The sequence below is a fragment of the Prunus dulcis genome, chromosome 2 (genome assembly GCF_902201215.1).
Source record: "Prunus dulcis chromosome 2, ALMONDv2, whole genome shotgun sequence".
Lineage (NCBI taxonomy): Eukaryota > Viridiplantae > Streptophyta > Magnoliopsida > Rosales > Rosaceae > Prunus > Prunus dulcis.
Genome location: NC_047651.1, coordinates 23,235,867 through 23,260,259, shown reverse-complemented (window position 1 = coordinate 23,260,259; position 24,393 = coordinate 23,235,867). Strand labels below are relative to the sequence as shown.

General features: G+C 37.4%; 3 protein-coding genes and 2 pseudogenes across 4 annotated transcripts; 2 read left to right on the top strand and 3 right to left on the bottom strand.

Moving 5' to 3' along the window:
- The first annotated feature begins 1,541 nt into the window (after positions 1–1,541).
- LOC117619992 (protein ORANGE-GREEN, chloroplastic) lies at positions 1,542–4,412 on the top strand. The gene is made up of 8 exons (XM_034350074.1): positions 1,542–2,027; positions 2,246–2,360; positions 2,437–2,553; positions 2,693–2,779; positions 2,976–3,052; positions 3,339–3,466; positions 3,864–3,997; positions 4,160–4,412. Exons 1-8 carry the CDS (start codon positions 1,828–1,830, stop codon positions 4,235–4,237), a joined length of 936 nt encoding a protein of 311 aa, XP_034205965.1. The 5' UTR covers positions 1,542–1,827; the 3' UTR covers positions 4,238–4,412.
- Positions 4,413–4,460: 48 nt separating this feature from the next.
- On the bottom strand, positions 4,461–6,122 carry LOC117619993 (U6 snRNA phosphodiesterase). The gene is made up of 6 exons (XM_034350075.1): positions 5,948–6,122; positions 5,749–5,841; positions 5,326–5,575; positions 5,105–5,201; positions 4,868–4,933; positions 4,461–4,768 (listed from the first exon to the last, which is right to left on the bottom strand). The coding sequence occupies exons 1-6, from the start codon at positions 6,096–6,098 to the stop codon at positions 4,577–4,579; spliced, it is 849 nt and encodes a 282-aa protein (XP_034205966.1). The 5' UTR covers positions 6,099–6,122; the 3' UTR covers positions 4,461–4,576.
- A 156-nt stretch (positions 6,123–6,278) lies between these two features.
- Positions 6,279–13,603, top strand: LOC117618911 (ATP-dependent DNA helicase SRS2-like protein At4g25120). 2 transcript variants are annotated; one of them, XM_034348678.1, is made up of 27 exons: positions 6,279–6,501; positions 6,584–7,196; positions 7,288–7,451; positions 7,531–7,786; positions 7,864–7,969; positions 8,056–8,189; positions 8,315–8,389; positions 8,544–8,669; positions 8,770–8,901; positions 8,991–9,074; positions 9,447–9,560; positions 9,699–9,799; positions 10,083–10,149; positions 10,534–10,584; positions 10,743–10,820; positions 10,974–11,180; positions 11,330–11,368; positions 11,564–11,635; positions 11,718–11,804; positions 11,871–11,927; positions 12,205–12,410; positions 12,495–12,588; positions 12,680–12,730; positions 12,879–12,941; positions 13,119–13,178; positions 13,270–13,332; positions 13,451–13,603. In XM_034348678.1, the coding sequence occupies exons 1-27, from the start codon at positions 6,326–6,328 to the stop codon at positions 13,538–13,540; spliced, it is 3,366 nt and encodes a 1,121-aa protein (XP_034204569.1). In that variant the 5' UTR covers positions 6,279–6,325; the 3' UTR covers positions 13,541–13,603. The 2 variants fall into 2 exon arrangements, with proteins under 2 accessions (XP_034204569.1, XP_034204568.1); XM_034348677.1 differs by having other exon boundaries at positions 8,298–8,389; positions 8,549–8,669.
- A 1,843-nt stretch (positions 13,604–15,446) lies between these two features.
- Positions 15,447–18,575, bottom strand: LOC117618417 (annotated as a pseudogene).
- A 660-nt stretch (positions 18,576–19,235) lies between these two features.
- Positions 19,236–23,124, bottom strand: LOC117618416 (annotated as a pseudogene).
- Positions 23,125–24,393: the final 1,269 nt, after the last annotated feature.

Genomic DNA, 24,393 nt, shown 5'->3' with positions numbered 1-24,393 from the left:
TGGCTATACTGTTTCTTTAAAAAATTTGGAAAACAATATAACCTATTCCTTTTTAAAATCCTAGTATAGCCGCGTGGCTATACGATAAAAATATAGTCTTGGAGAGATATGGAGAGGAGGAGGAAGAGTTAGACTTAGAGGCCTATCTTTGAATCAATGCATGTTGAAAGCATGAAAAATAAATGGAAAAAAAAAGGTATGAGAGCATATATGAGAATCAGGCATAGGAGGGTGGGATTTGTTATGTGATTTGGTGTTTATATCACACACTCAAAAGTCTCATACAATACACAATTTAGTGAAATACATTAAAATCAGTAAGTTTTTGAATACCACGGTACTTTTTCTCATATTTTATAGTCCCCAATAAGGTTTTCTACGGGAATATGCAGGAGCGCTCTCTGTTTTTTTATTATTTTATATTTTATTTGTTGAAGTATAATTTTCATTCTAGATAAGCAATACAAGATAAAAGAATAGCCCAAAGTGAAGGGAGCGATCTCTCACAATGTTGTGGAGACTCCATGTGGAGTTCCGTTTTATGTTATTGTGAGAGAATTGGCACATAGGGTAGTCTCATTCTATAATTTATTGAAGTCATGACCTAAACTCTAATACGAAATATGATTCTTCGACTTGAACATTGAATTCTAGACTTTTGGACTTGTATTGCACACATGCAACTTAAACACTAGCGACTTCATATGGATTCAAATTCTATGTCATTGTAAGAGAGCTGGCACATATGAAAGTTTAAAGTTTCTTGTAGTTATGATCTCAAAACTCGAACTCAACTCATGGGTCTTGAACGTTAAATCGTATACCTTTGGACTTTTAATGCACATGTGCAACTCAACACACTAGTTTCTTCATGTGAATTCAGGTTCTATGTCCTTGTGAGAGAGTTGGCACATAGGGCATTCTCGCTCAAAAATTTATTGCAATTATGAGCTCAAAATTCAAACTTTCAAAATTTGAATTGTAGACATGTGGACTCGTAATGCACACATGCAACTCAAACACATTACCCTAGTTCAAGAGTCGGGACTCGAATCATGAACACTTGAATCCCATCATATACTCTATTAAACTTGAACCTCCGAATTAAAACTTAAGAACCTATCCCAAATTTGAATTTAAACTTGATTCCAATTTGCAACCCAAACAATAGAATGAATTTCATTTCTCACTTGATTTCATTCCAATAACCAAACAACTCCCAAGTGATTGCCAATCAAGAAACAAAGTTTAAGGCTTCAATCAGACAACGACATGAAAATGAAAGTTCTTCTCCCATCCATCATCCATGGCATATTTTGTTTTCTAATACACTAATCACTGAGTTCGAATTTATTGAGAAGTTTGGCGTTTCTAACCGAATGATATTCCATGTCCAAGTCTATAAACTTAGGAATTGCATTGTTGGCCAAACAATATTCCATGGTCATGAATTATTCGGAAAAGTCGAATTGAAACAATACCTCATTTTCCATATATCCATCCATACCATACACATAATGCCTTATCCAGGATATAATAAACATGCAAGGTCCTTTTCATTTAGCTAACCAAACACACGACACCAATGGAGATACTACTATTCAGTTTCAGTGCTCAATTTTCTTTTTAATTTTGTATTTTTAAATATTTTTTGGTCTCCGCTTGCCTCGTTCCACTGGGAAAACGAAAGACACACAACTAAACTCGGACTCAGAGCGTTGTTCGCTGCTTCTTTGGAACTAGTGAAAGTTGAAGAGAAAAACAGAGCTCTCTGCTTTCTGTTTTCTGGGTGCTTCTTAGAAAGCGAGAGAGAGGAGATAGAGAGACATGCTCTGTTCGGGTCGACTTTTGGCGGTTTCGTTTCCAGTAAACCGGTATTTTCCGTACAATTTACAGAGCTCCAGCTCCAGATTCAGCTACGCAAGCCCCAAATCGATCTCCAGATGGCGATCAATGACGTCCGAGCCCGAGTCCTCTTCTTTTGCTCCTTCTATCGACTCCGATCCCACTGATACAAACCCCGCCGGGTACTTTCTCTCTATCTTCATGTTTGGCAGTTAAGAACAGGTGGGAAAATAATAACAGAAACCGAAAACTTTAACTGTAGCTTGCAAACAGTTATTGGTGTTTCAAATTTTATGCTAAAAGCCGTGTGCCTAATGTGTGTGAAAAATAATGTTGTGGCTGGCAATATATTCATCGTTTTATAATAAGATTCTTGTTATTTGATTGGGTTGTTCTGCAGATTCTGTATCATAGAGGGGCCTGAAACAGTCCAAGACTTTGCCAAAATGGAGTTGCAAGAAATTCAGGATAATATTCGAAGTCGACGCAACAAAATTTTCTTGCATATGGAGGAGGTGGGCTACTCTCTCCTTTTCTCAGTTCTGCTTTGGTTATTAATTTTGTAAAATAAATGAGCTTCAATATGTGTAGGTTCGCAGGCTGAGGATACAACAGAGGATTAAAAGCGCAGAGCTTGGAATGTTAAGTGAAGATCAAGAAAATGAGCTTCCTAGTTTCCCATCTTTCATTCCATTCTTGCCTCCCCTGGTGAGCTTTTCTCTCTAGACTTGTATTTATATGATTAATAAAGGTTCCAGTAACCTTGACAATTTCATTTTCCCCAACTTGTTTCATCCATATTTTGTTGTTTCCTGTTAAAATCACATGGTGAATGCATTGCTTGCAGAGTTCAGACAACCTTAAGCAGTATTATGTTGTTTGTTATTCAATTATTACGGCGTTTATCCTTTTCGGTGGCCTCCTAGCACCCACTGTAAGTTGTTTATGCATTAACTTTTAGTTATAACTTATAAGAGAGTATATTGGTCAACATTTTCTGAATTTGCAAGTAGAAAAGTCAGAAAATGAGAAACCTATCAAATAAGCATCTTTTTAATTTTCAATTTAACGCGGATTCAATTACGTTTCTAAACTCTTTTCTTACCCCTCCCTTTATATTAATCTTTCAGTTGGAGTTGAAACTGGGAATAGGAGGCACCTCATACAAAGATTTTATAGAAAGTGTGCATCTGCCATTGCAGTTGAGGTATGGCTCATATCTCGCACTCTTAACCCTCCATCACTCTACTAATTATTGTTTTGAAATATCAGATTATCCATCTTGACATGAAGCCATTTTGTGGGTGAAATGTGGGAACCAAAAGCACTAAACTTTACTACGCGAACTGATATATCTAAACCTTACAAGGATCCCCAAGTTTTGCACATTGGACAAAAAAATTAGGATGTCTTCTATCTTGACATGAAGCTAAATTATGTCCATACGACATTTTTAGTTTGGTTTATTGACCTGCTTTGCTTTCACATTGCAGTCAAGTTGATCCCATAGTGGCATCCTTCTCTGGAGGAGCAGTTGGTGTCATCTCCGCATTGATGATTGTTGAAATCAACAACGTAAAACAGCAGGAGCAGAAAAGATGCAAATATTGTGTTGGAACTGGTATAACAATGTCCTATATTTCTGACTTTTACTTATAGGTTTTAGTGTAGCTTTTAATGCTTCTGATTGAGATGTTTGTATTGTTTGCATGTCAACTACTTGGTTTGGACTATCTGAATATAGCTAAATCTAGGGCTGCATCTTCAGCTAGGAAGTAGGCCTATCAAGTTTTTACTCTTCAAGTTGACCATGTCCCGGCTTATATATGCACTTTGTGTAATTTCGTTATGTTTACCAACTATATTCGCTATGAACGTTCTTGGAAGTTCCCGAATGAATTATACGTACTTCCAATTTAATATGTGTTCACAGTTTGATGAATTGCTGGACCAAATAGTTTATTCAAACTCAGAGTGTTTATTTTGATTCTTGACCTGTGTATTTGATAATTATGCAGGATATCTCGCTTGTGCCCGCTGTTCAAGCACAGGAACCCTGGTTCTTACCGAACCAATATCAACAGTTGATGGAGATCAGCCCCTATCACTGCCGAAAGCGGAAAGATGTTCAAATTGCTCAGGAGCGGGAAAGGTTGGAGATTTAAAATGTCACTTAATGTTTATTGCGTACTAAAATCCTCTTCCTGTTGCCATATAAGTGTATTTGCCTCATCATACATATTGACTCGCTGCTTCAGGCATTTGATGACTGATATATGTTTGCTATATTTAACAGTGTTCTGTGATTTGGCAGGTAATGTGCCCTACATGCCTTTGCACGGGAATGGCAATGGCAAGCGAACATGACCCTCGGATCGATCCCTTTGATTAGAAGCACACCTCCGTCATTAGTTGCGCCCTTTACCACTTTAAACCTATTTTTCTTACTTTTGATGCCATACATATATCCTCCATCTGAGTTGTGACATAACCAAGGACTTCTGTGTATATATTAACTGTTCAAGAATATGATTAGACTTCCGAACGCAATTGAAAGGTTTTCTTCACTTGTGCAGCTTTGCCGTTTAAATAAAATTCAATAGTGACGAGGCATACATACTGAATCAATTGGTTCCCCGATGATAATGAACATAAGGCCTTTTGTTTTCCCCAACAAGTGCGCTTTTGTCAAATGCAACAAAAATGGATTGTATGATTAACAGTTACACTATTATTCAGAAAATTTACATATTTTATGGGTTTTACTACCAATCCTACATTCGATGCCATTGAATTTACTGGTAAAAAGACATTTCTGTAATGATCCTCCGACTGTAGATCTTCTTTCTTCTTCAACCGCTTGCTTCAGGGAACTGCTAATGTCATCCGATGCCCAAGCTACCGATATATGAGGGCGAGGATCCTGCCATGAACAACATCCAATATTGTGAATTCTTTTTTTTTTTCTGAGTTATGAGTAAGAATTTTGCACTATCACTTGCTCCAATTAACTAATGCCAACCTTGTAAAATTCAGGAAGATTGTGAAGCTTATACACCTCATTGACAGCTTGAATCTGCTTTGTTATCTGAAATCAATTGAAACTGAACAGTATCACATTTAGAGCTAAGAAGCAAGCAAGCAAGATATCAATGTTTCAAAATCCCATGTTTTTGGCCAACTGGTTCCTAAATTTTACATCCATATAAAAACTCAGAACAATAAGAATTGTATCAAGCGAGAAAGCTTGCAATCATACCTCAGCTAACCCAGCAGCAATAACTTCTATCGACACAAAGGTCCGGGTGTGATCATCGTTAACAAAAACCTCCCACTTGCTAAAATCAATCCAATACCTGTTTTACCATAACAAAATGTGTTAGAAACCAAAAATGGGAAATGGGTTACGGCAAATTCGCAGCATTATGTTCAACAAAAGAACTAAAACTCATGCACACAATAGAATGTAAGTAACCATACCGCCTCTGAATCTGAAGCTTCTGCCGAAGCATTGTGACCAGGGAGTCAATCTGGTGCACTCGGATTGGTACAGTTCTTCCCAGACTTATATGGAACTCTCTACCCAAAGCAACCTGTTCAAGCTTGTGCTCATCCTTGCACAAAATCTCAAGAGGGACGTCAACGTCGACAGCATGGAGACCGGGCACCAAAGAAGCTAGCTTGTTCAAAAATAAGGCCATCTCTTTCCTTGGTGCTGGTGGTATATAAACTGCAAGTACACAATCAAACAGGGGCCTAAAGGCTCTAAGCTCAAAGTCATGTCATTTGCTAATGAAATCTGCTAATGAAACTGCAAGTACTGAATTAAACAAGGGTCTAAACGCTCTAAGCTCAAAGTCATGGCATTTGCTAATGGAACTGAGAATTAGAGAATTTGGTTACCTGGGATGTAGACATGTACCGCGTAGTTCCCTTCCACGTGAGGAAAGTTCCTCACTCTGCTGGGCTGAGCGCTTGGCGAGAAGTCCAGAAATCCTTCACAGTCAAAACATCAAACACTTGGTCGACAACACGATCGAAAATTCAAAACCATACCAGAACAAGGCGAAAAGAGAGAAAATTGATTGCAATTAGTAGTTACCAAAGGAATTGGGACTGTTGAGAAGTGACAGAGGAGGTGGGGGCAGAGCAGAGCTCGATTCTTCGGAGTTTTTGAGCTCTGGACGTGGAGCTGGCGACTCGGAGTCTGAGTCCGACGACGAGTCTCCGTACGAGGCTATCAGGGCCTCCATTTTCACCCTCACGCAAAAACTGAACCACACTCTCGAGTCTTGCTATTAACTTTGGGCAAGTAGTACTAGTAGGCCTGATAATTGGGCTGCTCTGAGAAGGCCCAATGCCCACATTTCGAACGGTCAAAATCGGAGGGAAAACCAAAACAAAACGGACACATTTTGGCCCCATTCGCTCCTTCTTCTAGGGTTTGCCTGGACAGTCCGTCAGGCAAAGCTTCCGTCGCATGTTCCGAACAACAATGTCGACGTCCAAAGAAAACATTCAAACGTGCGGCGGAGGAGTACTCACGGAGGAACAAAGAAATCGAATCTCTCGGAATTTCAGAGCCGCCAAGGCCCTCATTGCTCGTAAACGCCCTCGCCATGACGCCGTTTCGCCTGATCACTTTCCTCATAATAAGTAAGACTCACACCCTTCTACTCTTTGTTTGCTGTTAGGGTAAATGATTAATTCAAAATTCCATCGTGTTTTGTAATTCCAGAATTTGTGCTAGAAACGGAATTCAAACACCAGCTCAGCTGAATAGCATCCAGAGAGTTCCTCTTGCTGAGCTACCTGTAAACACGCCATCTCCGTCTCCATTCTCGGCGAATTGCTGCAAGTCAGACGGTGGCGAATATAGCAGCGCTTCATGTTCTGGTAGCTTAAGCATTAACCGGATTGAATCAAGCGTATCAGGATCAGATTCTTTCACAACTCCAATGAGGCAGCCCCAATGTTCAACTTCATTTGATTCTTTCTCCGCACCTCGATTTCTAGATGAAGATGATTTTGATGAGAGTATTTTGCAAGAAATTGACGCTTTGATCGAGCAGAAACCAAGCCTGGAAATTCACCATGATGATGTTGAGAGTTGTGATGGTGATGCTAGTACCGCTTCAGTGCTGCCTGTGAATGCTGATAATCAGACAGGTTCTATCAACCATGGATTGCCGAACATGCCAGATGAGTATTCGAAGTATTTGCTTTCTCTCAATGAGAGGCAGCGCGAAGCAGCTTGCAGCGATATTTCAATACCTTTGATGATTGTTGCTGGCCCCGGAAGTGGAAAGACTTCGACTATGGTTGGCCGTGTTCTGATGCTGCTTAATGAGGTGTTACCGCTTTTCCTCTAAATTTTGAATCTTTTATTGTTCCCCTCTCTTTTTTTAGCTCATGATCGTTCGTTTTGTTTTGTATTCTTAGGGCATTAGTGCATCGAATATTCTAGCCATGACTTTCACTACAGCAGCAGCTGCCGAGATGAGAGATCGAATTGGAGCTGTGGCTGGGAGAGCAACTGCCAAACAGCTTACAATCAGCACATTTCATTCATTTTCGTTGCAGCTTTGCCGATCACATGCGGAGAAGTATGTTGTAGATACCTTGATTTTGATTCTTGAACAGCATGAATATATTATTGATAACTGAGTCTGAATGATGCTTTAGACTTGAGCGCACACCAGAGTTCTTAATATATGGACATGGACAACAGAGAAGAGCCATTATTGAAGCTGTGCGGTTATCAGAAGATGAAAAGAGTAGAAAGAATCATAGTGTTGCCATAGTTGGCGAAGAGTCTAACAGTATCACGTCTCCACATCATTATAAGGATGCGTCAAAGAAATGGCAGAAGTTTGTGACTCAGGCAAAAGCTTCGGGAAAGACTCCAGCCGAATGCGGAAAAATGGGTGATGAGACAGGAGTAAGCTCATAACTAGACGTTTCAGTTAGCTTTTCTTGTACGATTGCTTATGAGTTTTAGCTCTGGATCTGAATCAGGGGAAAATTCTTGGGAACTACAATGATATCTTAAAATCTTGTAACGCTTTGGACTACCATGACCTAATTAGTTGCTCTGTGAACCTGCTCACTGATTTTCCTGAAGGTCTGTATCATCTAAGTACATTAATTTAATTTACCTAATTTCACAAAAGCTAAGTGTTAATACTTTTTGTTTGTTCTGTTAATAAGTGTTGAAGGAGTGCCAGGATTTATGGAAAGCTATTGTGATAGATGAGTTTCAAGACACAAGTGCTATGCAATATAGTTTTCTGCGGATTCTTGCATCTCATAACCACATAACCATTGTTGGTGATGATGATCAGGTATGCTGTTTATTTCTTGAACTACCACATTATGGAAGTCGAATTGTTTTTGCTATCTCTCTCTGAGTTCATTCTAATCAAGATCCTCAGCTGTTCTAAATTAAGTAGCATATATCCTGCCGCAGTCCATTTTCAGTTTCAATGGGGCAGACATTTCTGGATTTGATTCCTTTCGTAGAGATTTTCCAAATTACAAAGAGGTTCGCTTTGCACTTGACTGCTGTGTTATCTCATGTCATTCATAGTTTCTTGTTTTTGTTTATTATACATAACATATTCATATATTGTATAATTTCTAGAAAGAAGTTTTATTTTATGGGCGTATGTGGAATTTGATATAACTTTATGATTCAGATTAGACTTAATAAAAACTATCGGTCCACACGCTATATTGTGGAAGCTGCATCTTCTGTTATAAAAAACAACAAGAAGCGATGCCAACTAAAGAATGTTGAGACCGACAACTCTTCTGGATCTAAGGTATTTAACCTTTCCCTGCTCTAACAAGTAAAATTTGATGTCATTTACAATCCTTTTAATTAGTGACACAATTCTAAATGGTTTTGCTGGCAAAACTTAGCTAATTATCAAGGAAAGTCACAATGAGGATGCACAATGTGCCTTTGTTGTTGACAAGATCCTGGAAACTGCATCTAACCAGTCAGATGCAGGGTGCTCCTATGGAAACATAGCAATCCTTTACCGGAGGCAGGTCAAGCTTACTTGCCCTAGTGTGAATGTGAATGAAGTAAATCATATAATACATCTTTGACATATTTTACTTTGTATTTTATACTACAGGTATCAGGAAAAGTCTTCCAAACAGCCTTGCGTGAAAGGAAAATACCATTTAATATTCATGGAGTGGCCGTTTATAGGAAGAAGGTAGTTAGTACTTTTCCAGATTACAGAACCTATTTTCTCAGCTCTTTATTTATTTTGCCAATTTATTATTATTTTTTTCATAAGGTAGTTGCTGTAATGCACAGCTTATGCTAGTAAGAATGCTAACAAGAACTGTAATTGACGTAAGGTTTTCACTTTTTTTTTTTTTTTTTCCCACCTGAGTCTTGGCATCACTGGTCCTTTTTTTTTTTTTTTTTTTGTTACTTGATTTTCATTGCCATTTTGGCTGGCTATTCCAACAAGGGTTTAGGTATACAACTGCAGAGTAATTTGTGAAATTGATTCAAAGGTTTTGGGTACACTCTGTGATTGTAGTTATTGGTTGTTGATGTAGTATGTGTCTTATGGTAGGTAGTCAGAGCCATTATTGCTATGGTCAAAACAACTTTGCCTGATTGTGATGATGGATCATATCGTCAAGTCTTCAAGGCCTTACTTCCTTTTGAGAAAGAGGAAAAGAAGAAGGTATTACAATGAACATCATTTTTAACGTTCTTTTCATCATTTACAGTTGTACTTGCTTGTGCTATTAAGATTTAATCTCCCTTGTTTTTTTCACACGTAGTCTTTAGGCTCACATCTCTGAGTATCTCTCTCTCTCAGGTAATTGAGTATATAGACAAAATTTCGGCTCATAGAAAATGCAGCTTCATATCAGCTGCTTGTGACATCTTTAGTGCAAAACTTTCTGGTACCTTGAAGAGGTAACAATATTCCTTAACATTTTTGCATGGTTACCTCTAAATATACATGTATCTTTTTATTTAGTGAGAAAGTACATTTATGTATCCATAAGTTTTGCCGTAAAGTAATTGTAGGTCCAGCAATTTATTCACTATTCAGGCTTATTAATCATTATATGTACTGCCATTTATATATATTTTTTCTCCTCTCTCTTGTCTTTTATTTTTTGTTCTTATTTCATATGACAAGCGTTTAAAATCTTTTGGTTATGTAATGAGTTGTGGCCTCTTTGATTGATTATAGGACTCAGCTAACACAAGGACGCAAGGTGCTGTTAACACTAGAGATGATTTCAAAACTTGTTCACAGGGTAAATATATTTGGTAAAATGTAGTAGATCTGACTCACTGCTTCTTGTGGGATGTCGCTGTAGTTGTTTCTGAATTTTAATGGATAGAACGAATATAGTTTTTAAAAATTTGAGGATAAAAAATTCTTTCTCCTTTGGTGATTTGTAATTTGGTCTAGTTATCCATTATTGCAATGCTGTATAATTTCATGCGACCTTGTTAGATCTATGTTCTTAATTCTTTCAATATATAATGCAAAGTTTTATACCCTAGATCTATGTGTTTCCAAAGAGGTAAAGTTTGTTCTCATAGTCTCTGTCTTCATATAATGAGAGAAATGTGGCATTTTGTCGTTAACTTTAGTTGTGAATTTACTTAGTAGTCTCACTTATCAATGCATACAGGAACAATCGATTTCAGCCGTCATAACTTCAGTGGCGAACATGGTACCACAGGTTCGTCTTCCATTTTGCACCATTGACATGGTTTTTTCAATCGAATTGTTTCCTTATTAACTTTTAGGAATGAGGAGCACCATTCTATACCATTTTCTGTGTTTATGCTTATATTCAATGTTTCATTAATAATTTCTCGTTTGACTTTCAATTCTTAGAAGTATCTTCTTGAGCAACGTGCAGTCGTCGATGTTGATGGAGGAAAATTGCTAAATGAAGACAATGACATGAGATCTGTAAGTTTGGTGTTTTATGCTGATGGTAACAGAGGTCAATTACATAATGACTGTGAAACTTATTTTCTGTTTCTGTTCAAGTTAAGTTAATCTTTGTTCTCATATAAATCTTGATCCATCTGTGTGGTTGTGATGCGATTATTCTCACTGCAGGTTCTTCAGTACCTACTGGATGACATATCTGATTTCTTATCAACTCATTTTGTTGCGGGACAAGGGGATAGAGAAGTCGTAAAAGAAAAAGGTTGTGTTAGTTTACTCAAAGCTTTCATTGACTGCATATCTGAGCGGGAGAGCGAAAATTTTCGTTCCCGAAGACATGACAACCAGAGTTCTGTCACCTTGACTACCATCCATCAGGTTCTTTATCTTTTTGATATTTCCCTTGACTACCATCCATCAGCTTAAGAATCAAAGTTCTTATATTTGTGAAAATTTTGCTATCGGTATTCCTCTGGAGTTCTGCAAATATTATTGGCTTACTGCCTTTCTCTTTCCTTCTCTTGCAGTCAAAAGGTTTAGAGTGGGATATTGTTTTTATAATTAAGGTACTTGCCCTGCGTAATGATTTTCTTGTTGTCACTTCATTCGTTCATTCAGTTATTTATAGTTGATCTGTTTTTTGTTCTTAGAGATGCTGATGCTATACCTAACTGATATTTCTGTACCCTTATATTCATGAAGATATTACAATCTCTTCAAAATCATATTAGCATTCTTTGATGTTCATATCAATAACACAGGTAAATGAATCTGAGATTCCGTTGTTGCATGAATTCAATGGTGTTGCAAAAGAAAATGGGACCTCCATTGAGGTATGCACTAAATATTTCAACATTTCTTCATTACACACGAATTTTGTATTGTCGTACTCAATGATTCCACTCTAAATCATAGGAGGAGAGACGCCTGTTATATGTTGCAATGACTCGTGCTCGGAGAAAGCTTTTCATTCTTTATGTTACGATGGATTCCAATTGGCAGGTTTGTTTTAGTTTTATTTTTTCCTCCTTTCTTGTTATGCTTTGACTAGTAAGATGACTCCTACAGATGCTTCAACCTTCGCGTTTTCTCAAAGAAATTCCAAATCATCTTCGAGAAGTCCAGGTGTGTTTTACTGTTCATTATCCTTAATTGTTCTGACGTTTAGTCAAACTTACAAGTAACAAAGAATCACAAATAAGTGTTGCAATGTTTGCAATTAAAATCAACTGATGTTTACTTGCCGCTGAGACTTGCACCTTGCAATGAGAAATCTTAGTCTTTTAAACTACTTTTTTTACATCAATGTTTGAGTTTGCATGTCGAAGTGCTTTAATTGTACTTGCCATAATGCTATATCATCTTGAGTCTGGTGTGGATGAATGAAATTTTTGGTTTGTAGGCTGACATAAGTACACAAGACTTGCAATCAAAGAATCCTGACACTTCAAAAGGAACTACTCGGTCTACAGCTGATCTACAAACAAACATCCATCCTTCTGAAGTAGATTCAGTGCAAAATGATTTTCATCATAGTAAATTTGATGAAGCTTCTGCAGAGTTGATAGAATTTGCAGAGGGAAATAGCGGCAATGGTTTCTTAAAAAGGTTTTGCTTCCAATTTTGATGGGTAGAGCATTTTTGGTTGCTTATATTAATGCCTAACTTTATTCTTCTGGCACTGTCTAATAGATTCAGTGTGGATGAGAGATCGATTGTCTCACATTTATTTAATGAGTGGGCTAAGAAGCAAGCATTTCAAGATCCTAAGAGGTTGCTTGACAAGGTAAATGAGAATTACACTGTTTTGACTATAGACTTTCTAATTTTTAATTGGAGTCAATGTGAATGGTGATGCTTAATTGTACCTTTAACAGGTTGGTTTTGTAATAGATGAACGCCTACGAGCCAAGAACTATAAACACAAGGTTATACATTTAGTCCTTTAAATTTCAATAAAATGACTATTCTACCTCTGTTTTTTAGCTCACCTCGTTTTTGTTTGCATGCTTTGTGTATACCCTTGTGATGTATCCACTTTGTTATATCACTTATTAACTCCTATGCAACTCTCAGGATGTTTTGCGCTTGCTGAAGTCTTGCCTGAAATGTGACGATGCATTTCATTATGTGCAATATGTAAGATACTTGAACTAACCAATTTGTTGAAGAAAAATTTCTGAAATTAAACAAAAGAATATATAAATTTAGCTTTCTTTGTCATCAACTTCTGTTCCTAATATGCAAAACTATGACTATTCGAATTCAACAGATTTGTGCACAGCTTCACATCAGAATTATACTTTTTTGTCATAGGTTTTGAGATGGCAGAAAATACCTGCTGATCAACGTGCTCATTTGATGCGGGAAAAACAGGTTAGGTTTTAGTCTAAGATAGTTTGCTGTGTCATACATTGTCCCTAAATCATATTTAGTTGTCGTCGTTTTAATCAACGCATGCTTTCAGGAACATTTCCAGAAGTTAAGGATCGAGAACTCAATGGGTTCGTCGGCACCAACACCGAAACAGGTAGCTAACACTCACCATTAAATTAGTCCCTTGTTAAACACTTTAGTCGAGCTTTTAAGTTGATTTTCGGATGGTCAGGAGACCAAATTCTAAATCCTTTCTCATATTTGATGATCAGATTTCTTATCTGCAAAATCTGGGCTGCACCGTGGCTCCTACATCACGCCTCCATGCTTCTCGCTTGATTGAGCAGTACAAGTCATTGTGAATAAGGGTAAATTACTCAAATGGTCTTCAAACTTGTATGCGATTTACATTTTGGTCCCTCAATTAAATTATTAGTCCAAATGGTACATAAACTCTATTTTAATCACTCTGGTCCTACCGTTACATTCTGTCAATGTTGCTGTTAAATATGAGGGCAAATTGGTGATTTCGTATGTTAAAAATAAATAAATATTGAAATAAAAACTCTCTCTCTTTCGTATGAGAGCAGACTGCAAAAATATACAAAGAGATATGAAGTCATCTAGTTGGAACATTCCTTTCTTCTTTTGATCAAAGCTCTGCACAATTAAGAGGAAAAAGAATTAGCTATATCAGCCTTATCAAACCATCTGCCATACAGCCTTTTGATTTCTTTTCCCGGGGGGGTGGTGAGTAAATCAAACATTCATCACAGCAGACCAGCGCACAACCAAAAGGATAATATTAGAGTCATTTTACGTAGAAAGCAGATGGTATACCTCACAGACTGTGTAGAAAGCGGGAGAGTCCAGCGAGAAACCAATTTTTACCAATGCCTGTCGCAATGGTTCAGCAATTGAGAATTCAGAAAAGAAATGAAAAATAAGAGAAAGGCCAGGGAGGAAAAACTAACAGACTTCCCATTACGATACCGTCAAAAGATATCTAAAGACACGAACTTCAATTTTTCATCCAAGAGTTAGATATTACCTCATCTCATAAAACCCTCCATCTCATAAACCACAAGACCCTTCTTCTTCTTCATGTCAGATACCAAAGGACCCGTCTTCTTCGTCTAATTTACCGACGCAGATAGCAGAAGATCCGTCTTTGTCATCGTTGACATTGCTCCAGATAACGGAAGAGACCAAAACACCAACCCAGATAACAAAGGACCCACCTTCTTCATCAATTTCGTCGACCCAGATGGTAAAGGACCCTTCTTCATCAAACCCTCCGAACCGGAACACAGTTGAGCTTGGTACGAGTCTTCAGTCGGATTCAGTTCCTCCTCGGCCAGAGTTGGTGGCATTTTGTGAGCGAATGGATGCAATAGGGTTGAGAAAGTATATGAATGAGACCTTGGATAACCGAAACACCATCCGGGCCGAGCTCTTGGGAGCTATACGGTACGCCAAGGACCTTGCTGCGATGGTTTTAGATGCAGGAGATTACTTTTATTATTTTTTCTCATTTTCTTCAATTATTTTCTAATTTTTTATTTATTTTAATCCTATTTTATTTGTTAATTATGAAAAGTCGTATTTATCCTAAAATTTGGTTATGTTTAACAGAAAATTAGACAGTTGGATGAAATAGGCGATTAAAATAGAGTTTATGTACCATTTGGACTAATAATTTAATTGAGGGACCAAAATGTAAATCGCGTACAAGTTTAAGGACCATTTGAGTAATTTACCCTTGTGAATAAAGATGGTCCTGTGAAAAGGTGATCATGTTCCTTAACGAGAATAATGGTGATCAGATTTTGTTAAAGTTTCTGTTGTGACTCGTGTTTATTGTAAATACCATCTTATCTTGTAATTTATTTCCTGTTTATTGTAATAAATAATAACATCCTTTGTTCGCTGTTAATATGTGTTCACCACATATCGTTAATAGTTAATAAAATACTCTGGTATGTCCGATGACTGTATTAACGAGACAGAAACTGTAACCATATCAAAATGGTTCCAGAAGGCCGTCACTTCTAAGCAGCTCTTGGCTTTCACATAAAAGGAGTTCAATTTTTGAAGCAAAAATTAAAGAATTAAGGAGCAATGGAAGAAAATGACATGATGAACAAATTTGCTCTTCGCCTTGTGGTGATGAGCATGTTCTTGTTTTTGCTTGCCCTAGTGTTTGTTCAGCTGACCATTCATATTCACAGGTCTACCTCCTCGTTTCCTCATCCTCATCTTCCCCTTCTATTTTTCCGACGTCTGAATGCATGTCCGGTCCTCTCCACCCACCACTCCGCTAGGATCCTCTTGCTCGTCCTCCTATTACAAGTTGCAAACTCAAGGCACATAGGCATTGCAAACCATAATCCTAATCGATACGAACGTTGTTATCAATATATTTATGAAAAATGTTTCGCCTCTTTCTATAAGGTGTAAGGCCATATAATATAAGCCTAATAAGATTCTTTCTTATTCATGTTTTCTTTTCCCAAACATGATATTGTCGACGTTGGTGTGTTAAGTTGCTCCTTTGTTTTATCCAGCAGTATGTATGTTATCATATTTTTGCCAACTTCTCCTCTAAACCTTTTTGCATCTTCTTGCACACTTGAGCATAAATGGAGTAATTAATTATTGTGACAAAACTGAAGTTAAGTGTTAATAAAATAATTAACTAGGAGCTTTACATACACACCTTCAAATTTCAATTCTGGTGTGTGCAAGCAATATGCAGTAATAACTAGGAACTTTCTATCCTATTCCTCAATGTGGTTTGGCTAACATCCGTTTTGTTATATAGCTTATAATCCTGAGGACATTGTGAAGAAAGATTGAAACGAAGCTAGGGTTACTCGTCCTTCAACACCAGCAGATATGCCTTATTTGAAATAGACGCACTTAAAAAGAAGAATTGCGAGAGAAAGCTTCAGATTGTCCTTGAATAAGAAATCACTTTAATTTGTTTGCCTTTTATTTTAATTTATTGTTATATTAGGTTTAACTTTTAAAAAAAGAAAAGGTTTAACCTCTTATTTTTTCAAAAACAAAATGTTAAACCCTTTTTGAATAAAAACCATAATCGCCTGCACACCACCTTAAAAGTCACTATAAACACAACTTTTGTTATGGCTCGTGACTGTAATAGCCCTTCCTCCTCGCCTCCCTTCCCTCTTCCAATTCTAAATATTCCGTTCGGAGTACTTATTATGAGAAGTAATAAAATGAATGCATGCCCAGACCGTCCACCGCAAAAGCTTCAAGGTCGCCAGGCTCCTCCGCCAGTTGTCCCAAAAAGAAAACTGTGCGAGGAGCAGGCATACAATGAATGCAAAAGATGGATTATTGCTAATCCGGATCAATTTAAACTTTGTTATGACGATGGTCTTTGTAGATGCATGGACCTTCTACTTGTTGAAGAATACACGAGTCCCACATCGGAAACTTAACAAAATAGAAAGTCTCATATAATAAATGGTTTCACTCTTAATAACATCGAGACCTTTTGTATAAACCCCACACCTGCTAAACAAGTGGTTAAGTTGGGGACAATATCGATGTTGCTAGTGGTGGGCCAATGGTCCGTCCCTATGAAATCTTAACATGGTTAATTTGTGGTTTGAGTTGTCACCTATATATCATGGTTTCAAATTTCTCTTTCGTCCTTGTAAATTTATAAAAGAAATAACAAAAAAACTTTAAAGTAAATTCAATTATATTATTCAACTTGAAGTGAGCCAAGTAATTACATACATGAACGGAAATGAAAAATGAAAAATAATTAATGGCTCGATATTATGCCATTGGACAAATTATTTAGTGACAAAAAAAAAATAGTTGTTCAAATGATTGATGAAGCTTTGCATTCGATTAACCAAAGGCTGTGATCTAACCCTGATGATGTTGACAAGTGGCCTAGCACATTTGGCAGCAAGTTGTAGCATCCTAGGCAAAGCCGGTGTAAGCAGAAATAAAGAATACAGCCCTGTACCTGGTGCAACGGTTAGCACTGAACTGCAATAGGTGAAGTACATTGCAACAATACAAACATGAAGCTCCAGCTGCAGAGGGAAATTGGTCGTGAGAATTTTGATCATGTGAAGAGACATCGAAAATCCGATGGAGTTGAAAACTGCAAACACAATGAAGTAAGCCGGATAGTAAGAACCTAGGATGTCTGTCCCTGCATAGTGTGTTGAAGCATTGCTTGTGTTGGAAGTTGTCCCGTTTTTGTTTAAAACAGCATCCTGCCATACCCCCGCCTGGAGGGTTTGCTGCAACTTGATAGGTTGTGGTAGCTACTAGGACAGCTACAACTAATAGTGCGTCACGTGCGTCACTTGGAGAATCTCTTCCCTTTTTGAACTTGAAGAACTCCACCAGATTATCTGGTTGCTGCAATGGATTGGTGTCTGATTCCATGGGGGCATGGGGATGGTTATGGCTTGGAATACCAGAGTGGACTATGTCTCCTGCTCTCATAGCTCCAGTGCCACGAAGGATCGCCTCCATTTCCCTATCACCGGCTTCACTTGGGAAGATCAGTAGCAGATCCAGAGGTGTCAGACCACTATGGTTTACATTATTTACTTCCAAGGCACCTGCAATATTTCCATTTCCAACTAATCATTCCACCACCTGTGAAATTTGTAGTCAGATGATAAAGTCAATACAAATGACTGTAATGCCAATTTCCTAGCAGCTTACGTTTTTGAGGTTAATGTTTGTCTAATATAAGCATTCAAACTCAATATGGAGCTTTCCCAACTTTAATGACCAGAAGAAAAGAAAAAAGGATACTGAGATGGATCAAATAGTACTTGCCTGGTGTTGTTTTTTCCAGCTTGCTAGATGAAGAACTGAATTTCCAAGCTTATCCTTCATATTCAGGATGTTCACCTTGTTCATTTCTCTGACCAATTCCACCAAGGTTTTGCAGCAAGGTTCAAAGCAGTCTCCCCTTGTATGGTCACATCTGCAACACTTTCTTGACAAGACAAAGCCATTTCTCTAATTACATCTACCCTCCCTCTGCTAGCAGCATAATGAAGAGGAGTCCATTCATCCCTTCCTTTCAGCTGAGAAAGTCTTGGGTCAACTTTCAGCAGCTCCCTTACGATCTCCAAATATCCGTTGGCAGATGCAATATGGATGGGGCTATAAAACCATCATTGCTCATTTCTTTGGAAAAATCTGGCTTGATCCTCACAATGTCCTTAACAAAGTCAACATGGCCAGCAATGGAAGCAACATGTAAGGGGTTCTTGGCAGAAGCTAGCGCAAGAGTATGGAGTAGAAGGGGATTCTCCGCCAGAAACTGGTGCAGGAGTTGGATATCTCTCCTGTTCTAGATGCCTCAAACAGCCTTATATCCATTGTGGTATTGTTAATTGTTAAGCACCTCATCTCTATTGAAGTGACTATATATGCCTGCTCAGGTGAATGAGTTCTTCACTAGATGAAGACTAGCTTGTGACTCAAAATTCAAATGCGCGTGAATCAGGTGTGTTGCAGTGTTCAATGCCAAAAATATACCTATCAAGATTAAATAAAACATAACTTGTGCCTTAAGGTACAAAACCTAGGATCAGACATGTAGCAGAGTAATTGCCTGAACTTTAGTTATGTTAATTCATAATCTGTTGATGAGATAACAATAATAATTCAGGATGACCTTAGAATATTCTCAGTTGGAATTTCCTGTTTTCATATGGTGGAACATTTGCATCAGAGTCAACCATTGGAAATTAGAAACAATATTCAGATTGATATGTATCTTCTAGAAGGAGAAAACTACAGATCAATTTTTTATATATATTTTTATCTGAGAATGCTATTACAGATGTCTGAATGGTGAGGAGTCTTAGAACAAAGAAAAATAACATTTTACAAAGAATTTGCAGCGCTTCAAGATGAATCAATCGCCATCAAAGGCATGTTATTCATCTTTAATTGGTAATGACAGTGGAAAAAATGATGTTCCAGGAGTTAAGTTTCTCAGCAAACTATTTCATATGAACCTATGCATCGAATTTACTAGAGGCTCTCTGATACAAAACCAGGCAAAACTGATGTAAACACAAACACAATGAGGAAGACCTTTGTGTTATCTGGTGCAATGATGGTCATTGCAGTTGTGTAGTTGCAGTACATTGCAATAATGCAGATTTGAAGCTTCAAATGCAAAGGGAAATTGCAAGTGAGGACATTGATCATGTAAACAGAAACCGAAAACCCGATTGAGTTGAAAGCCGCAAACATGACAAATGCGACTGCACTATAAGAACCCATTCTTGATCAAGTCACTACTGTCCTACCAAATACCATTTGGAGGGCTAAGCCCAACTTGAAAGGCTGCTGTGGCTAGCAATCATGCATCGCTGGCAGAATCTGCCCTTTTTGAACTTGAAGTATTCCATCAAGTTATTTGGCTGTGAATGGGCTATGTCTTGTGCTCTCGAAGCTCCAGCACCACTAAGGGTCTAGTGGATTTCCATATCACCGGCTTCACTTGGGAAGATTAGCAGCAGATCAAGAGGTGTGAGACCACTTTGGTTTACATTGTTTTCTTCCAATGCAGCTGGAGTAATTCCATTAATGCCAACTAACCATTCCACCACCTCTGAAATTTCTACATCATTAGATTTTTTCTTACGATTATGAATTCTGTAAGATTGGTTGATAATTTAGACATTTGCAGTATCAAACAAGTTATACTCTTCTTTTTATCTTTGTTTCCATAGAATATGTTGGTGAGTCAGAGTCACCTCTTTCTGGGTTGGATTTTGGTCAAAATTTACGAAACCACTCTGTACATCCTAGTAAAATAATGATGTCAACATTAACTTTAAGGGTGACAAAGCTCACACGCAACCACTCCATGAAAAATCATTCATCTTGAGTGCGATCAGTTTCAGAGGAAGGTCTGTAAGGCAAAACTAATTGATCAGATTGTACTTTACCTGGTGTTGTTTTTTTTCCAGCCTGCTAGATGAAGAACTGAATTGCCATTATTATCCTTCATATTCAGGATGTTCACCTTGTTCATTTCTCTGACCAACTCCACCAACGCTTTAATTGCTTCAAACTGGCTGCGCTTAACAGCAAGGTGCAAACTAGTCTCCCCTTGTACGGTTACATCTTCAACACTTTTTGTGCAAGTTAAAACCATTTCAACAACATCATCTACCCTCTCTCTGCTAGCACAATAGGTGAGAAGAGTGCTCTTGTCATGGGGCAAGCCGTATGCACCATGGTGTCTTTGTTGCTGTACCTTTTGCGTGAGGAAAAGATGGTGATGTGAAGAACTTCTTTGTTTATAAGTGTTCTTCATATCTTTGTAGTCTCTCTCTCTTTTGGTATTTGTGTGTGAGTGACTTGGGTGTATTTAGGATTTGGGTTGTGAGAGTTAAAATCTGTAATTCCTAGACTAGGTGAGAGTGTTTAATCTCCTTCGTTTGTAATCTCCTTTGGGATACTAGTGGAAGTTCTTGCCATCTTAGAACTAGATGTAGGCTACACACGGGCCGAACTAGTATAAATCCTTGTGTCCCTTGGATTTTGCTATTTTCATATTTGTCTTGTTGTTTCAACGGTTTCGTATTGTCCACCCAGTGCAATATGCTTCCGCTGCGCACAACAACCCATTGGCAGATGCAAATGCAATATGCATGGGGCTAAACCTATCATTGTTAATTTCTTTGGCAAAATCTGGTTTGAACCTCAAAATCTCCTTGACAAAGTCAACATGGCCAGCAATGGAAGCCTCATGATTTGTACCACTTTGCAAAACCCAAGCAAAGGTGTCGTATAGTAGTGTAGCTCGGAAGTCTGAGTGTCGTATCCACAGAGAGCAGTGTAAAGAAAATTAAGAGAGTTGAGATAGAACAATTATGATTGAGAAGTAGATTTAAACAAGATTTGATTTAAAGAAAATTCAATTGATTAAAACACTAAGGCATTGGGGTTCCACTTTTAACATAAGCATGCAACTTTTATTAATTTGATCCACAAAACATTTTCCATAGTAGTTGTTCAAAATAATTAAAGTTCTTTTTAATTTCCTTTAGAAGTATTCTAAGCATAACTTGTACCATTGGCAACAAACTATCAAAAAATAATCTTCATCGAAATTCTATCTATCTTAGTAATTATCTCATCTTTTAAAAGCATGAAAGTTTTTACTACATAATGGGAAAAACATGATTGAACCCATGAAATAGATTATCAAACATTCATCAATTAATTAAAAAGAAAAACTACAAATTCCATTTCAACAAAACTACAAATTCACATTAAAACTTAAGTTTGGATCAAACTAATAAAAATTACATACTCATATTAAAAGCTTTCCCCCTAGCCTTAGCTAGGGAGTTAGTTTCCCATAAAATAAAACTAAAACAGAAATTTAGAACTAGAAGAATTGGAGGAAGGAGAGAGAGCTCAAGAGAAGATTGTGAACTTGGTGTGTGTTTTGAAGCTTGAAGACTTCTCTATTTATAGGGCTAAGAGGGAGGAACATCATGATGAATTCCAACACCACCATTCCTATTTTAATACAATCCATAACTCCGACTTCATCTTGTCTATGTTGGTGAGGTTGCCATAATTCCATTGTTGAATTCTTCTCTATTCTTTTCCCTTTTCTTGTGGCTTTCATAATCTTTTTAGTCAATATGCAATGAATTTGATCTTGTTTGGAGTGGACGACACCTTACAAGCATGTGAATTCCATTTCTTCTTGTTTGCTTTCATCCCATACTTCTTTTCCTTTCTTCTTTTGGCATGGGCGTGGCACTTCATGCATTCTTTTCAATTGTTTTCTTCTTTTGGCATGGGTTAATTGCTTGGATGCTTCACTTTGTTGGTTGTACTCCATTTCTTCTTCATCTTTATTTATACAATTCATTCTTTTGAAGGGGACATTTCTAGTCATGCATGTGTTTTTTTGACTCTTTTCACAACACACACACATGCACACCTACAAAAATAGAAAATCATTGATCAAAATTAATAAAATAGCATTAAACCAATTTGACCAATTAAAAATATAATTGCACAATATTCTTTAATTACCCTTTATATTTGTTTTGAAATTAAATGTTAAGGGCAATAAACATGTGCAATTGTGTTATTATCACCTCATGTAAGGGATTCTCTAAAGAAGCTAGTGCAAGAGTGCGGAGCAGAAGTGGATTCTTCGCCAGAAGTTGGTACAAGAGTTGGATATCTCCTGTTCGAAAAGCCTCAAACAACCTTATAATCCATTGTGGCGGTTAAGCACCTCATCCCTATTGAAGTCACTATATATGCCTGCTTAGGTGAATGAGTTCTTCACTTGATGAAGAATAGCTTGTGACTCAAGATTCAAATGCATTGCTTAATCTATCAAGGTTAAAGAGTAAGCTTTATTCTTCTCCATGAAGAGATATATAGGAATTTACATCAGTGCTTTACAAGGAAATAGATATAGTACTCAATTAGGATAGTATCTCCTAATTATACAATGTTTTGTCAACTATATAAAATAAGAAAGTAAATCCCTTAATTAATCAAGGAAGTAAATCATCTTGATTAATTAGGAGACTCACGTTAACACTCCTCCTAAAGTTGGTGCATATATGTCACCAACGCCCAACTTGGTAAGTGAGTCATGAAATATTCCACAAATTGCTTTTGTTAAGACATCTGCCAGTTGATCTTCTGATTTTACAATCGGTAGGCGGATGATCTTATTCTCAATTTTTTCCTTGATGAAATGTCTGTCCACCTCAACATGTTTGGTTCGATCATGTTGAACTGGATTATGGGCAATATCGATAGCTGATTTGTTGTCACAATGCAACTCCATTGGTTTTTCTAGCTTGAAGCCCAATTCTGTCAAGAGTCTTCTGATCCACAATAATTCACAAACTCCATGAGTCATTCCTCGGTATTATGTTGATGCACTAGACCGAGAAACCACATTTTATTTTTTACTCCCCTAAGTAACTAGGTTACCTCCCACGAATGTAAAGTAACCAGAAGTAGAGTGTCTATCTGTAATGGAACCAGCCCAATTAGCATATATATGTATATCCAACAACTTCAAGATCTTCATTTTTTGAGAACATTAATCCTTTCCCAGGGGCTGACTTTAAGTATCTTAAGATCCGATCAACTACATTCCTATAAGAAACACTGGGTGAATGCATAAACTGACTAACGACACTCACAACATATGCAATATATGTTCTTGTGTGTGCCGGGTATATCAACCTCCTAACAAGGCGTTGGTACTGTTCCTTATTGGTTTTTTCTTGGTCTATGTCTTCACACAACTTGTGATTCATCTTAATAGGTGTGTCAACAGGCTTATATCCAAGCATTCCTGTTTCAGTGAGTAGATCCATTACATACTTCCTTTGAGAAAAAAATATACCAGTTTTTGACCTTGCTACTTCAATTCCAAGAAATGACTTCATATCACCTAAATCCTTCATCTCAAATTCCCGAGACAAATACTTTTGCAACTTTAATTGCTATCCTACGTCGTTTCCAGTTATGACTATATCATTTATATAAACAATCAATGCAATAAGTTTTCCTTCATCACGCTTCAAGAACAGGGTGTGATCTGAATTACTCTGTGTATATCCAAAATTCTTCATAGATTTAGTAAATCTGTCAAACCATGCCCTGGGAGATTGCTTTAACCCATATAATGACTTTCTAAGCTTGCAAACTTGATTCTTCTTGTCAGGAGCTGAATTACATCCTGGGGGTAAGTCCATATATACTTATTCTTCCAAGTCTCCATGTAAGAATGCATTTTTGACATCAAACTGATGTAGTGGCCAATCAAGATTTGCTGCTAGAGACAATAGGACTCTAATATTGTTAATCTTGGCTACTGAGGCAAAGGTCTCTTGGTAATCTATCTCATATCTCTGTGTGTACCCATTCGCCACCAATCTAGCTTTATATCTTTCAACAGATCCATCTTCTTTGAGTTTCACAGTATAAATCCACATGCATCCTACTGTCTTCTTTCCATAAGGTAAGGGCACGAGTTCCCATGTAACATTCTTTTGGAGAGCTCGCATTTCTTCATTCATGGCTTTTTTTCATTTTGGGTCTTCTAGTGCTTCACTTATACTGTTCAGGACAGATATGTCAGCCAACTACTTCACATAGTGCACATGTGACTCTAATA

Coding starts and splice junctions, on each gene's coding strand:
- LOC117619992 (XM_034350074.1), top strand. CDS start 1,828: ATGCTCTGTTCGGGTCGACTTTTGGCGGTTTCGTTTCCAGTAAACCGG. Junction 2,554..2,692: donor TTCCATTCTTGCCTCCCCTG/GTGAGCTTTTCT, acceptor CATTGCTTGCAG/AGTTCAGACAACCTTAAGCA. Junction 3,467..3,863: donor CAAATATTGTGTTGGAACTG/GTATAACAATGT, acceptor ATAATTATGCAG/GATATCTCGCTTGTGCCCGC.
- LOC117619993 (XM_034350075.1), bottom strand. CDS start 6,098: ATGGAGGCCCTGATAGCCTCGTACGGAGACTCGTCGTCGGACTCAGAC. Junction 5,842..5,947: donor CAACAGTCCCAATTCCTTTG/GTAACTACTAAT, acceptor TTGACTGTGAAG/GATTTCTGGACTTCTCGCCA. Junction 5,576..5,748: donor GGTACATGTCTACATCCCAG/GTAACCAAATTC, acceptor GTGTACTTGCAG/TTTATATACCACCAGCACCA.
- LOC117618911 (XM_034348677.1), top strand. CDS start 6,326: ATGTTCCGAACAACAATGTCGACGTCCAAAGAAAACATTCAAACGTGC. Junction 6,502..6,583: donor GATCACTTTCCTCATAATAA/GTAAGACTCACA, acceptor TTGTAATTCCAG/AATTTGTGCTAGAAACGGAA. Junction 8,390..8,548: donor ATTTTCCAAATTACAAAGAG/GTTCGCTTTGCA, acceptor GATTCAGATTAG/ACTTAATAAAAACTATCGGT.